General features: G+C 41.9%; 1 protein-coding gene across 2 annotated transcripts; it reads right to left on the reverse strand.

Moving 5' to 3' along the window:
- Positions 1-670: 670 nt before the first annotated feature.
- Positions 671-15,540, reverse strand: rhpn1 (rhophilin, Rho GTPase binding protein 1). Of its 2 annotated transcripts, none has more exons than XM_037468593.2 (16): positions 15,334-15,540; positions 15,039-15,138; positions 13,013-13,128; positions 9,374-9,502; positions 6,850-6,925; positions 6,363-6,440; positions 6,049-6,173; positions 5,426-5,592; positions 4,820-5,007; positions 4,589-4,745; positions 4,206-4,331; positions 3,771-3,965; positions 3,606-3,682; positions 3,344-3,427; positions 2,706-2,858; positions 671-2,592 (listed from the first exon to the last, which is right to left on the reverse strand). In XM_037468593.2, exons 1-16 carry the CDS (start codon positions 15,351-15,353, stop codon positions 2,383-2,385), a joined length of 2,001 nt encoding a protein of 666 aa, XP_037324490.2. In that variant the 5' UTR covers positions 15,354-15,540; the 3' UTR covers positions 671-2,382. The 2 variants fall into 2 exon arrangements, with proteins under 2 accessions (XP_037324490.2, XP_037324489.2); XM_037468592.2 differs by having other exon boundaries at positions 3,344-3,490.
- Between the last annotated feature and the right edge of the window lie 690 nt (positions 15,541-16,230).

Below are 16,230 nucleotides of genomic sequence, written 5' to 3' on the forward strand. Positions count from 1 at the left end.
TGCACTGTTCCACCACACACCTGTTGATGCTTTTGAATCCAACCTCAATTCTCATAGATTCTCAGGCTGGAATCCACAACCGTTCCATACCGTTATAATAGAATTGCAGGTCAAGTAAAGTCATATAATGGCATTTCTAATAAAGCCCTAGTTGATTTCACTACTTTTATGCTGTGATCCTTATTTCACTTTTTTCGACATGTGTGCTGATGCCCGCGTGTGAATTAAGAGGATCCATACCGACTCCCCTATGGAGCTAAACCAGTCTGAGGGTCCTCCTCAGCTGAGTGGAAAATAAATCCCGGAAGAAATAAACACGTATAAAATAACCAATGTTCTGAATGTACTTGAAAGTATTGGTCTACTTAAAAAAACATAGTTTACAGAAGGTCTACTTACCTATAGGCTACCTGAATTTCTGAAAGTATTATATTTCTAAATATGCTATTGCTACACTTGTCTGCTGGAATTGGTTGAACAAAAATAAAAATCCATGTAAAAAAAATACTTCTAACTGTTCTCAGGTCAAACATTTATGCAATTAAAATGCAATTAATTTCAATTAAGTATTTAATCATGAGGATAAAAAAAGATTCTGCTCCATCAGTCTCAATGGAATTGCTTCACTTTTCATGAATTCAGAAATGTCATGTCATCATGTGAAAACAAAACACGTGAAAAAACCCCATGTCTGTCCGCTCTGGCTCTTTGCTCTTCTCACTGGACCGCCATGGCACATACATTGTACAGAAAGAAAGCTACAATTTATCACATTTCTAGGTACATCAGACAGCTCAAACAACTCAAACAATGGTAATTAAAAAAAACATCAACATCTATTGTTTTTAATATTGGCAGACTGTAACAGGTCAGTGGCTGGACCGTTCTTGGAAACCATTAAGGACACAATAGATACAAGATAATACAAAACTTCTTACAAAAATTCAACATTTTGGACACCATATGCTTTTCCTGCAGTATCTCCCGATATCACAATTCATTAAAAAAAAACTCCAACCTCTCACATTCTTCTCATGTTCATAATTAAGACAAAACTATTTTTAAAAAGAGATTTGTCCTTTTCAAGATTCACAGTGCATGAAAGTACCAAAACTACAAATAAAATGGATCAAAAACCTCTGAAGTGCTTATAATCATCTAAAACTGACAACTAAAAGAACTAGAACTAGAATTTCACTGAGAACATCCAACATCGCATTCATAATAGTAGACAAAACAGTGTAAAGTATCAGTAACTGAATCTGGAGCACTTACGTAGTTACACAGGACTGTTAGTCTGTAACCCTCAGAGACCTGTTAAGGAAAATATAAGACATGAAATAGGGAGCTTGCTTTTTCATTCTGCTTTGCCCTCAACTTCACAAACCCACAAACCCTTCTTTTTAGATGCCCTCAACTAAAAAGAAGGAATTAAAAAGGAGCTTTCAGTAAGATTTTGCCAGCTGCCTTGTCACATCTCACAAGCTGGCTGCATTGTCAACACCTACACGCTAGGTTTGCTTTGAAGTAGGAATCCTACTTTGCTGTTTATTTATATATTTACTAGTCACTGCTTGCTTGAATTTTTTATTTCAGGAAATCTAGGTAGTGGAACATCAATGAATGTATTATTTGACAGTCTGTAACTTCCTTTCTCACCCCAACTGCTGATAGATGTACAGAACCAGTCAAAGGTTTGGACACATTTTCTCATTCAATTTATTGAGAAAAGTGTGTTCAAACCCGTGACTGGTTCTACACACCAAAAATCCGTTGTGACTTTTACATTAAAAAAAACGATGTCACTATTACATATTTTTTGTTTTAGCAAAGAGCCATGCAGGAGCAACAGCGGCATGGAGTCCCACCCTTCAGCTAATTTTATAGCAGCCATCATCTAAAACAGTGGTTCTCAACTGGTCTGGCTCTGGGACCCACCATCTCCCCTTAATGACAAGCCACGACCCAAATCGAGGAACATTCTCAACTTCTCAAATTCTTTCAAAATCAAGTTAATAAGCTGAATTTTATATTTTATATTGAGGATGTTTAATTATCCTAAAAACCCAATGTCTCCCCCATATCCGAATGGTTTGACCCAACCTGGCACACGCTGCTGAAAACATGGACGGACGAGCCGGCAAAAAAACCGACACTCCGCTGCATTAAAAAAGTCCCTTCCAATTAAAATCACAGGATGAATTTAGCAACAGAAAGAAGCCAGGAACAATGTTACTGGACGACCCGTGAGCTTCCTCTTTTAGTTGTTGTCTCCTGCTGATGTCTCCTGTTGCAGCACTACGGTCATTCTGGAAGCGGTTGTGTACACCGGTACGGTATCGTACCTTGTGATTCCCTGAGTGGTTCCTCTGAAGCCATGTCTCAGTACATGGCCTCCGTGTCTCGGATGCTTCCAAACGACAAACTGAAAGTGCTTCCTAGTTTCTTTGTGGCCACGCTGCCTTCCCTCGTCTTCTTCCTGTTCCAGTTCAACAAAGAGGCGGAGCTCTGGCCCTTGGCTCCACCCACCAGACGCTCCCGAGTGTTTTCCTTATCGCTGATGTTGGAAAGCAACATGGCCCTCCTCTCAAGCTGCAAACACACACACACACACACACACACACACACATCTTGGTCACTGCACATGGAAACACACAGATGTTGAAACAGCACGCATTCACAAACACACACTCCCATGCACTTACCTGTGTATCATGTGAGTGTAACGTGACCACACTAAGCTCCACCCCTCTCTCGCTACAGCTCTTTAGCATTTGAACCACCTCGCCGTGTTTGGCCCATTTACAGTCCTGTCCGTCCACTGCCACGATGTAGTCTCCTTCCTTTAGCCCGGCCTCCTATGTGACACGCAACCATAAGGAGACAAGGAAAAGTCATTAACAAACATTTTCTATTGCAAATTCTGCAACTAATAATCACACACACACATGCAGACCAGCTACTGTTAAAATATCCGGTGCGGCTGTTAAGAGCCTCAGACTAGTTTTTATTTACATTTATTTGTGGCTCCTTTATATCGTCTGGTGGTTAGTAATGAGTTTTTGTACTTTTTGACAAACATTAATCTCTTAAATCTTGCATTAGAAAAAAAAGAAGAGAATGGTAAGAAAACTCGAATGAGTTCCAAATGACGTATTGACTTCACTTAAAGAATTTAGAAATAAAATGGTAGATACATTGCTTCTCCCCTTTAAAAAACGGATACACAGTAATAAACAGAGTTATGAATGAGAATCTTCAGTTGTTGTTTTTTTTCGGCTGTGGGAGACATTAGAATTTGGGCTGTAACTGATATACATGAATGACGTGGAGTTCCTCTTACTGCTGCACAGCCTCCTTCCACCACTCCAGCCACCAGTACGGGTGAGTCTCCTCTGAGCGTGAGACCCAGTCCCCCCTCTCTCTTCTGCAGACAAATCACACGCAGCGGGTCCCAGCGGGCCCGTGCACAAAACACTGACAGAGGCCCCTGCAGCACAGAAAAGAGTCCTCTTCAACTAAGCTGCCAGGAGGTAGTGCATTCATTCATTTATTTAAAATCGTTTTTCTAAAATCCGGCAATTGATACAATTACTGCACTTTACCAGTCTTTGGAAGAAGTCCGTAACTTGGACTTTAGAGAAGTTGGTTGGAGTGATGTCTGGTTTCTGATGGGTTTGAGCTGTAGAACAATAGAAGAAAACCACAATCACTTGCTAGTATTTAACCAGAGAATCCGATTATTAATAGGAACTCAAACGAATGCTCACACTGGATCTCTGGAGCTTCTGCGGTTTCATCAAAGTCGTCCTCTCTGTCCAGCTCAGAGTACTTGTCCAGGGAGCGTTTGTGTGTGAGCGACAGCACGTCCTGCAGGATGTCCATCTTCCGCAGGATCTTACACAGACTGTGGACACGCATGGCTTCCTCATGTCTGATTACCGCACGCCGCAGGTGAGCTTTACCTGCACACATGGACACATCGTCGTCTTAAATGATGTGTGCACATACTACTTTGACCTGGAGACATACTAGAACCCAAAGTTTGAAAAACAACCCATATGATTCTACAAATTGGAACTTTAAAGAAATGCAGATATTGGGGGGGGGCTTTTTTCTTTTTAATGTCAGAAAGCCCCTGCATCTCTGTAGGTCTGTTTCTGTCGTATATCTGGACTACATAAAAACATATTCCAGGTACTAACCGAGCTTTCTTCTTTTTTCGGGATCTCGTAAAACCTGGCTGAGGGGGGGCCCTGCAGGACCGCCCACATAGAACTGGAGGAAAGCTTTCTCTGCTTCTTCTTCGCACTCCTCCTCCTCAGCAGACACTACAGAACAAGACATTTCACGTTAACTTTGGAAAAAAAGATGCCTTTGGTTCAGGATCACCTAAAGACTGAATCCTTTGTGAAAGTAAATAAAGTTAAAAAACCTACACTAAAAGGTGTCATTTACACTACATGGTCCTTGCAAAGTATCACAGAGTGAACATGGCAATGTGTGCACTACAAAAGCTGATCCGTATGATCTTTTTGATAACGTATAACATGAAATCAATTGTTCTGCACAGTTCGACGTCGCTCACGTGTGTGATCGCAGAGTGCGACAGCAGCGTAGTAGTGCGAGAGGGCACGGAAGTGTTCTGATTTGACTTGAACCATGGAGGCCCAAGAAAACGGCACGTAGTCCTTCATCAGAGGCTGAGTCATGGTCTGCTGCACCAACAGATACACGTCTGACACCTGCAAGCACACGCGGGATGAGACACATTAACAGCACCGGAGGTAAGAACAGGAGCGGCGACGCGCCGACTCACCCGCGCGGCCTCTTGTGCCAGGCAGAGTTGCGAGGTGAAGTGTGTGTCCTCAGTGGTAAGTGTGACACGCTCAAACACGCACTCCTGCACCTGGGAGACCATCAGACGCACCAGCATGCAGAGCGACGGACCGCTCATGTCCAGACTGGGAGCGTTGGAAAAATTCTCTTTGAGGAAATTAAATGCACCTAAAAGGAAAAGAGTAACACATGTATTCTAAAAATGTCTAAACGTGAAACCTCCACTAATCGCTGCCACTGATAGTAGAGGATTTGCTGCTTTTCTCTGTGACATATCATTAGCAATTCAACATCTTTAGCTATAGAACTTTTGGTAAGCCAACAAAAGCAGTTTGAAGATGCCATGAGGGCTGTAACAAGAGCCACTACTTTGTATTTTACACAATGGATATATAAAATGATATGTAACAAATAACTGCTGCATGAGCTGATGAAAGATTTTCTAATACAAATAACTTGAACAAACTGCTGCTGTTTTTGTGCTGTATGTTTTGCATTTAGACAACCCTAACTTTACAGTCTCACAAATAATCCGTGAATAAAGACAGGAGAGAAGTTTTGAGGTAAGTACGTGCCGCGTCATTACCTGCTGCTCTCTGGAAGGCATCTATTGCTCGGTCTATGCCAGCTGGTGCAGAGCGGTCTTGCCGTGCTCCGATCTGTGTGTATAGGGCCCCGATGTTGAACAACACACTTCCTTTCTCAAAGGCCAGCGTACGCTGACATGAAGGCACGCCTGTCAGGGAGTCGTACCTGGAGACAGAAGGAGGATTACATGTCTTGCTGCGTGGCAAAGACTTTGATGGCGACTCCCGACATTATGGTTTTATAACCTATTATACACATACTTTACTATTTTTGACCCACTGTACTATGTATTTAAACGTTTTTATTGGGACATTTTGGACTTATTTTGACAAACTATACCATGACTTTTCCATCATTTTGAAGAAAAAAACATATCTGTACCGGCCTACATTGCATTTAAAAAGTTGCAAAAAATTACATGGTTAATGATTAATTTGCAATAAACCACGCACAAATGTGTAATTAATTAAGTACAGCTCAGAAAGTTGAACAAATTATGTTCATCAACAAAATAACTATCTAACTAATCAAACCACTTGTCAACCTCTCTCTAAATCAGTCCTCGGAGCTTGTAAAGCAGAACTTGATGTGACTCAATATATCTATTAAAAAATTCCCTACCAGTGGAAGTGCACACCCAGGTTCTTGTGAAGAGGGAAAAAGCGCTGGTCCAGGTAGTACAGCTGGTTGTAGTACTCCATCAGCAGCTCCAGACCGGCCTGGTTACGACTCGGTGTACGCATGGCCTGATTCAAACAACAACTCACGTCAATACACATCTAATGTCACTGGCACAGTAACTTCTTTTTATTTTATTTCTTTATCCTCAGTTTTGGACTGGTTTTCTACAACCATCCTGAAGAATAAAAAAACTCTGATCTCTGATATGGAAGAAGATCTTCCTTGTACTTAGTCGTTCGAGTGCATTTATTAACCTGTCTGAGCTCCATAAGCTCTTTGATCTCCTTGTCGTAGAGAGAGCTGTCCTCTCCGTAGTGCTCACAGATGAAGTCCTGTCAGGGGAGACAGACCGTTACATAATTCGCAAATTAGTTTCCCAACTGAGCTGAACTGTTCTGTAATATTTGGATGGATGCAGCGGGTTTGACTGAGCTTTTTGTGACCCTCAGAAAAAAATATGTAAAACAAAGAAATATGAAACCAGTATAAATGAATGGGCAGTATCTTTAGTGTAGCGTCCCCACACTAGTTCATTTCTTTCTAAAACTAAGCTTTGACACATTCTAATGTAATCTTTATAGGCCGAATTCGAAATGAATATGAGGAAAGAAATGTGGTGGGAGTTCAGTATTGTTCGAAATAAACCAAGAAGGCCACTTGTATTTTTTTTACAGTTTATAACGTCGAAGCTTTATCACAGCTTGTAAATTTGATAATTGAAATAAACCAAGTCATCTTCACCTTGAAAGGAACTGTGAAGTCCACCTCTTTGGTTTCTTTTAATCCGAGTGGGATCATGGGAACGTTGATAGCCTCACTGTGAAAGAAAATAAAAGACGGCAGCATGTGTTCAGTGGGCGTGTTTTCTTTCACAGGTTACACCGTGTAAATACCAACATGTAAACATTGTGTATACACAGTGCAGGTTCTAGGCACAGACTAGTCAGCACTGCCATCTGCTAGTCTTCAAACACAGCATGCTCACAGCTCAGTGCTTCATCCTGCTAATAGACAGGATAAAGCCAAGTATTTACCCTTATGGGCCAATTACCCCTCCAAAGCCCCCCCACCCCTCCCTCCCATTCACAACCAACACACGCAGCCAATAATGACGCTCTAATCCCAACTTAACGAAAAAGCCCTTCCTCAAAGCCCACAAGATAAATTTGTCCCCACAGAGAGAAAGTACACATTGAGCGGAAACACACAATGCATGTTTGTCTATTTCCACCAATTATATGTCTCATCGGACTAATGAGAGTGACCTGGAATGCATGGGACAAATAGTTCATTGGGACATGGGTTTTAAATAGACCATGATTTTGTGTGTGTGTGTACGTGCAGCGTTTCGCATTAATTACAAGACTGTGGCAGCCCACCATAGTTTTTTTAATCCCGCCTCAAGACTCATAATTGAACAACAATACTTTAACAATTCCCAACGGGAAGACCTCTCAGATGGCGTCTCCTCGGTGCCTGGGTGCAGGTGGAAGTCTCCAGTCATGGCAGCTCTAGAGTTTCCCTCACTGTGCTCCAGAGGTGTGGACTCGAGTCATGTGACTTGGACTCGAGTCAGACTCGAGTCATGAATTTGATGACTTGAGACTCGACTCGACAAAACGTACAAAGACTTGCAACTCGACTTGGACTTTAACACCGATGACTCGTGACTTGACTTGGACTCGAGCCCTTTGACTCGAGAAGACTTGCTACTTCCCATGAAAACTGGGGGAAAACATTTTCACACCACCGCGCCGCTCTGTTTATCTGCATCTGTCAAAAAAATGTGCGCCACTGGTATGCAGAGAGCGCGCGCTGCCTCCACGACATCCACTCACTGCAGTCCATTTGACCGTATCAACGAGACAGCTCGTTCATGGTTACAAAAATCTGGATTTTTGAACCCGGATTCAGACTCCGATGGAAATCCTCGTCAACATTATGTCAACGTCCGTTTTAAAGTAGTGTAATGAGCTGAGTTAAAGTTATTAGTTAATCAGTTATGCAGATGTTGCATGTGTTCACGTTATGTTCTGTTACCAGCTGTAGTTACGCGAGACAACCCGAGTTTTGGGGGGCCGTGTATGCGGAAGTGTTCGTTCGGCGTGGTGACGGCCAACAGTGACCGAAGTTGAGTTTTTTTATATAAATAAATGCAGCGGAGTTGCAAGCCAGTCATCGCCTCCTTATTTACGCTGCAGCATTGGGGTGAGCGTTACAGTACTATAACACAGTCAGTCGATCCACCATTACCCTTCCCTTCGTAGTCTAGGTCTGTGAGGCAGCGCACCATCACCCAGGGTTCCCCGTCCCCACTATAATAAAATGACTCGAAATGACTCGAAACTAAAATGGTACGACTTGTGACTCAACTTGAGACTTGTTGGCTGTGACTTGTGACTCGACTTGGGACTTGCTTCGTCTTTGACTCGACTTGACTCGGGACTCGAGGGCAATGACTTGAGACTTGCTTGTGACTTGCCTAACAGTGACTTGTTCCCACCTCTGCTGTGCTCTCTCTCAAACAAAGGGCACAATCTGAATCTGCAAATTATCCTTACTCCTAACTAATATTGTTAAAAAAATACAATATTTCCTTCTTAGATGTAGCAAAGTGGAAGTATAAAGTCAGATGAAATGGAAATGCTCAAGTACGGTACAAATACCTTAAATTAGTACTGTACTTGAGTAGATGTACTTTTTTATATTCCGTCTCTTAAGCCTTATTGGTACAGAACAAGTATTACTAGTATTCATTTAGAAATTACCCCCAATATAGTTTTTTACACATTTAACTCAAATTCATTGACATTATTCCCCCGAATATGACAGTAAGGCTCTGCATTATATTCATTTGTATTAAGAATATCATACTATATATCAAGAAACCTAAATTATATTATATTACTGGCCTATTTACATTGATATAATACAAAGATCTCTTGCTTCAGTGACATTGGGCTTGTAATAAGAATTTGTGCTGTAAATGCATTTATTTTAATTATGTGCACTTTGCAAATTACCAGATACCTCTTGTCAAGAAAATAATAGACTGCAAGTGACCTACTATATTGCTAAATTCAATTACAGACATTTTCGCACAATGACAATGACGGATAATCTTTGTAATTCTTTAAAATGACCAAGAGCTTCTTTGATAGTACTTTATCTTGTGTGAATAGGCCAATAATTGTGCCCTTTAAAGCACCAGATTAATTAATTCTACGTGTGTGTGTGTGTGTGTGTGTGTGTCAGAGCTTTGTACCTGTCGGTCTGGTAGACCTCCATGTTGCTGTTGAGTTCCTCCAGCTCCTCCTTGAGCAGCTGTAGGTTGGAGTTGACAAAGCTGAGCTCCAGAGCCACTGTCTCCTTCACTTTGTTGTTGGTTGTTGCCCTGCAGAATTTAACACGCCCACATACACACACACACACACAATCATATGCATTATATCTCTCTTCTTTAAATTGTATTAACATTGTATTGACATGTTATGGATCCGTGTCATATAAATAAACATAAAGAAAAAGAACATGGTGGTGTGTGAAATTTGTTTGTACTATATTTCTATAGTAGGGTTTGTATCAGGGGAGGCAGTGTTACTGTGTGTCCTTGCCTGCTTTATCACACAATTTAGCATCAGATAACACATTCCACCTAAAAAGATGATTAGCCGGTGTAAATTGAGATGTAAACATGACAGGTGCCTCAGCATAGCAGCCTGTCTTAAATTTAAACAACTATCTCATGGCTCCTGTCCATCAACGCCTTTTCATTCACCCGGAGACATTCCACCCCCCCCCCCCCCCCATCCCAGGAGGCAGTAAAGCCAACTCACACTTCAGGGGGGGCTCTGACGTCAACAACACATCATGTTTTTGGAAGGCATCACTAATGAGCACTTGAATGCATTGTTCTGGCATGAAATATAAAGATAAAGACACCCGAATAAATGTTATTGGTAAGGCAGACAAAAATAGATCTACAGTTTTCCTCATTTCAGTGTTTTAGTTATTATCTGGTGAAAATAAATAATTAAAGCATCTGTCCTAAATAAGTAACAAGATGCCTGATCGGATGGAAGAGTTGGTGAGAAAAGATGAACATTAAGTTAAGGACGAAAGTAGTTGAAAGTAATTGCAACGGTTGGTTATGTTTTGGGTAAAATATTACCCATAGGAGGAATATGTACCAACATCTGGACTTTGTTTTTCTTCAAAAATGTGTGAATTTACAAAAGAAAATTGCAGCAAGACCCTTGCACAAAATGTATGGTGCAAATGATTTGACATGACATTGATTTTATTTATTTTTTTAATCAGGCCCTTCTTAAACATTCGTAAATTCTAAAACAAGTAATTCATATAATCACACATTATAAGTTCTAATAACTTCAAAGCAGCTTGGAATATGACAAACTTGTGACCATTACAGGGATACCATTTAGGCAAGTTGTATTGTTTTGAGTTTGTGTACCTTCTGCTCATATTTTCTTAGTGGCATCTTCAGTTATAGCATATAGTTGGACTCTTTCTACGCTGTACTGTAGCTGATACAGAACATTGGGCAGATATTTCCAATCCCATTAATGACATTTTTGCTATTGTTTCTTATGTCGTGACAGACCAGTGAAAAGTTGTTATTCGTTAACACATGATATCACACACACGCACGCACGCACACACACACACAACTAGGATGAAGCCAAGGGCAATCTCATTAGTCAGCTTTAAATGGGCTGCCAATGACCCCTTCACACACAACGACTTGCACGCACACCATACTACGGCTTCTTCATGCAGGGGGGGGGGGGGGGGGGGGGGGTTTAATTGTAACTTGGGTTATTTTTCTAAAAAAGCAACAACAATTGAACGGATAAGAAGACCTAAATGAAACATGCAAAACATGCAACCGTCCCTCATCTGAATTCCCACGCAGAAACACAGCCGGCAGTACAACGCGGCGTCTCCATCAGCCAATCACAATCTCCAGAGAGTTACAATCTCTCTCATCTGTAACTAGCACCCAACCCCCCTACCTTTCATTCACCTCCCACCCACAAGCACCCATGCTACATCCCACAAAGGTTTAGGAGTGTATGAAGTGAAAGCGAGGTGTAGTGTGAGAGTGTGTGTGCGTGTGTGTGTGTGTGTGTGTGAGACAACTATTCCAGTTGACCGGAAAGGGGGAGGATGGGGGGAAAAAAATTGTCTGACAGTGCCAGACAAATAAGTGGGGGATGAGCTTGCAGGGGCTCCGCTCTCTGCATGAGCACAGGACAGGAGGCGGACACAAAGCCGGCTGATTACAGGCCGGCAGACTGTGTGTAGGGGGGTAGGGGTGTGCTCTTTGTCTCTGTGACCCATCGTCCCAATAGAAAGGACAGGAGCGCTTCTTTTATTTCCCCTAAACTGAGTCATCAACTTTTAGGATCACAGCTTAAATTTAGTCAAAATGTTCAATAGAAAAAAAGAAAATGATTACCCCATTGTGTAATGAATGATAAATAAACAAAAAGGAAATTAACGTATTGTTAACTTTTATCAAACCAGATGAAATCCACTGTTTTTGAGGAGGAATTGGCCACAAGGGCTGCAAAGTTAAAAGTCTAATGCACATCCATTTCATACACGCAGCAGAAACATTCAGTCCTGCATTGTTGCAAGACCAGTTAGTGGTTAAATCTTCAGATCACTTTTGTCTAAAAATGGCACAAGAGGAGGGATTTATCGAGACGCAGGAGGTGGCTAACTTATCGCGTCGTTTAAATCAAAATACATGCAATTCACTGTCACATTATAACAAGATAAAATTAAATTAAGTGCATTTTAAACAACTGCAAAACGGTCATGACTGGGGGTTTTGGCTGAAAAATGGCTTTAAATGTTGCATGTGGAAAGGTACATTGGCTAAACAATAAGGAAAATAATTATATACTTCTAGCTTTCACCAATCTATCCCAGCAAAAGATGATTCATTAAACTTAATCAGTTATAGCCCAGTTATAGGTTGTCTAGTTGTTTCCTGTGTTGATCTTTTTAGATTGTGACAGGGCACCACTGAGGGAGAAGAAAGTAGCTCATTGCTTTAATTAAATGGCTCCTCTTCCTCCTACTCCTCCTCTTTCTTCCAAATTGAATCTTAATGAGTAAAGGAGTGTGTTTTCAGAGGGTTTTGCACAGCAGACTATTCATGCTTTGAATGTTCTCAATGCTCCCACAACAAAAGCGTAAAACGAATGCACCAAATATATGCACATACATTAAATGTTTACTTTTTGCTCCTGTTATAATCCACCACTAGGTGGATGACAAAAATGCAGAACCCGAGAATTAGTCAGGGGGAGAAATCAAAGGTAGCGACAGTTTTTTCCCCCTCATTTCTTCAACAAATAGAATTCCTGTGCACTGTGTAATCCAAACATCACATTTCAGTTGGGTAATACCCCTCGTTGGTGTTCGAACTATGAAATGATGCAGTGTTGAATATTCGTGGGACAAAAGGGAGAGAAGACACAGAGAACGCTAACAGTTATAAACTGGGTGCTGGGGTGTGTGTGTGTGTGTCTTTGTGTGTGTGTGTGTGTGTGTGTTCTGAAGGGGAGTGATCTCTGACCTCTTGCCATCACAGGACACCGCTACAAATGTGACTGAACCAACGAGCTAACAAAGAGCCACCGACACAAGAGACAAGAATAGCATTTATCCTCACATCTCAGAGAGGAAGAGCTGATGTAGGAGAAAGTTTGCCCTTTCAACAATAAAACCTTCGAAACAACTAACACAGGCGGCAAACTAAACCGGTGAGAAACACGCATGATGCATTTGAAATACCTTTTTTTCTAAATCTTCCATGCAGATGAAACAACTATAAATGCTTAGACTATTCTAGAGAGAAGAACCTCACCTGAATAGGTTTTCTGCTCCAGCTCTCATGCGCATTTCCTTGTTGATCTGCTGGTTTATGCGAGATCGTCGGTGCTGCAGTTTACTGCGCTGAGTCTGGGCAAAAGGATCGCATCCCTGCAGAGAAAATGGAGCAGTGAAGAGAATTGATCAATTGACAAAAGATGAAAAGGTGAACTGAAGCAACAGGTGGACTAGCACCTCTCTGCATTCAGCACAAGTTCAAAGTTTCAAATAAGCAGTTAGTCTGTTAAATATCGCCTCAGCAGAGCCCTCTTCCCACTGGAAAAACACCCACTAACACACCCAACAAGTGGCTTTTGTCTTGGAACAAGTGCAACAATCAGCATAAATGAGTCTGCACTAGGCCTGGGTATTTGTCGGCTCCCCCTGTAAACATAACGTAACACACACATTTCTGGATTGCAGCCTTTTTCACGCTGTAATGCTATGTAAAAGGCTTACTTTGTTACAAAAGATCTAATGCTGGCTAGCACAGTGTGCCAGAGATGATGGCGTGTGAGCGACCAGGGAGCTCAGAAGGAGAAGCCTTGAGGAGCCGTGTGGATGCTAAACATGGTAAAGGCTTAGCATGTAAGACAGGAAGAGAATCTCCTTCCCACAAGGGTAAAATGATTAATAGAAAAAGGTCCCAGTAGAAAATCTGTCCGCAGACTTAAAGGCCTCTGACGTCTTTGCTTCAACAAGCATTTTGCCAACAACACTTGAACAGCTGATTGTTACATGTCTGTTACTTTGTCTGCTCAGTAAAACAGCATCTATTGCACAATCCGCCATGGTTTTAAACTGAAAAGGTAAACACATCTATGGCGCCTTTGACAGATGCTGCAGCTGTATGGCAGACGTATTGAATAGTACCTCGCTTTATCCTTTTTCCTCTTTCCATCACGTTCTTTCAAAACAAACGTGTACACGGATGGGATTCATTTTCTCACCCTCTCTCCACTCCCCCCCCCCCCTCCTTTATCTTTCTCGTTCCCTCTCACCCAGTAAAGGTGTTTGTTTAGCGTGCACACGTCCAGTAATCCTCGGTGTGCCTGTGTGGATTAGGCTCCTGGCCAAGCTCCCACCTCTGCTGAAGCAGCAGGATGGAGGCTGCCCAACGTCAGCGCAGACAGAGTCTCACAAACGTCTCTGTCCAGGTGACTTTCTCTAAGCACACGTGGTTTTTCAGCTATATCGACATGTCCATTTAGAAGTTGCTGCTTCAAGCAGCTCAAGCAGCAGAAGGTGAAGTGTATGTAACTCTCAATTTAAGAGTAACTTATCTTTTTTCCCAGTTGAACCAAAGATTTTGCATTTATAACATATGATATCAGTGTTGGAGCAAATGCAGTTGCAAAATCAAAGCGTCCCCTGCATGGGTTGTGAGATCTCCTCCTCTGTCGTTTGTGACGCTAACAAAAAGGACGTGACCAAAATAATATTTTTGTTGCTAAGAAGCATTTTTAACATTTCAGCTAAATGAACACTTCCAAAAACACTGTTTTGTGCAACTCACACGATCAACATCTTCCATTGGATCTTTTTTGCTGAACAAACTGTGAAAAAATGTAACAGTGATGTTTGTGGACCATCCAGAGGAAGCAGGCAAGCGTTTCGTGAGAGACACTTTCCTGTTATGTTTTGCAATCATTCGTTTGCATTTTTCCTTTTCAACTCCACAATCGAAATTGGGCTCAACCTGAGATGTTTCCAGTGGCTTGTGTCTCCAAACCCAGACAAATACGGCCAATAATAAGGCTATGTTTTTCCTTTTCTTGTTTTGCTTTATTTGACCTACAGCTAAGGATAACAAAAGATGGAGGGACAACAGAATGGTCCCATCGTGTATAATGTCCACAGTTTACAGGTGCCTTAAAGTTACTGATTCATTTACGGAGCTACCAGACCCCATCAGACCCTTTCCTCGGCTTAGTGTATATTTATATAACGTTACGTACTTGGGTGTGTGTGTGTGTGTGTGTGTGTGCGCGCCCGCGCGCGCGCGTGTCCAGGTGTCTCACCTTTCGGATGCTTCCGCTGATGCTGCCGTCCGTGGGTAACGTTAAGGGCATCTCGTCATCCGAGGTGACGTTACCGTCTGACAGGGACATCTCCGACTCTCTGTTGATGGCAACTTCATTTAACACAAACCTAGTAGCTATTTAGACCTGGTTTGCTTGATGTGCAGTACCACGTATGTAAAACACACGTCTGCACTTTTAATGGTGATTATTAGCATTGCATCGTCGACTGACTGCACGGTGAAGTATAAACGGTAAGTAAAGTTAGCTAACGAGTCATCGTTTCACCACTTGCCTCGCTGCAGGTTCCTCCATCGTGAGGTAACGACAAAGGCGGCCAAAAAGTCGCTACATTTCTTCCAACTTTGAGTACTTCCAAAATAAAGCAATCCCTTGATAGTCTGCCAATGGTTCAGTTAAGCTAACAACTTTTAACTCCTCAAAACAACCCCGCTTCACTACATTACGTTAGCAATTCCTCTGCTCTTCTTTTTTTCCGATTTGTGTGCCGCTGCAAGAGCTTATTCACTGAGGCGGGCTGCGAATGAAACAGACATCCAATCACCGAGCGGCTCGTGAGAGCGGCGGCGGATCTAACAAATCACATGGCGGATTAGGGCTGAACGACGCCCGAATTGGACCAATAGCGAGTCGCTGCAGCCGTCCCACTAGTCAGTGGCTCGTTGCTATGGCATCGAGCGGGCTGTGCTGCTGCGTGGGCTCCGAAAAGTTAGGAAGCTCCACCTCCTCAACAACTGAAAACACGACAACATAAACGATTATAGCTTCGTTTTATTTTATACAGGCGACGAATTCTGAATTAATTTGAGATAATTTGATCATGCTCTCGCCAATTCATGTGAAAAGTTGGTCCAGTACATTCATTAAACGACACTTAAAAGTAAATGCTCTGCAGATTATCTAGAATGGAGGGATACATTGAGACTTTACATGGATGCGTTGTTCAGTATTACTTTAAAAAGGCTATCCATATAGAAATAATTGATGAAATAAACGGTTAAAACCACAGAGACCACAATTAATGAGTTACAACAGACATATCTTTATGCCACCTTGTCTTGTAAAATGACAAATGAATTAACTACATAATCTTCATATTTTTTTAGTTGTAGTATTTCTCTTTCCTTTACTCTTAAAAACATGGTCATGAACATGCAATAACCCTGGAACA

The sequence above is a fragment of the Pungitius pungitius genome, chromosome 7, assembly GCF_949316345.1.
Source record: "Pungitius pungitius chromosome 7, fPunPun2.1, whole genome shotgun sequence".
NCBI lineage: Eukaryota > Metazoa > Chordata > Actinopteri > Perciformes > Gasterosteidae > Pungitius > Pungitius pungitius.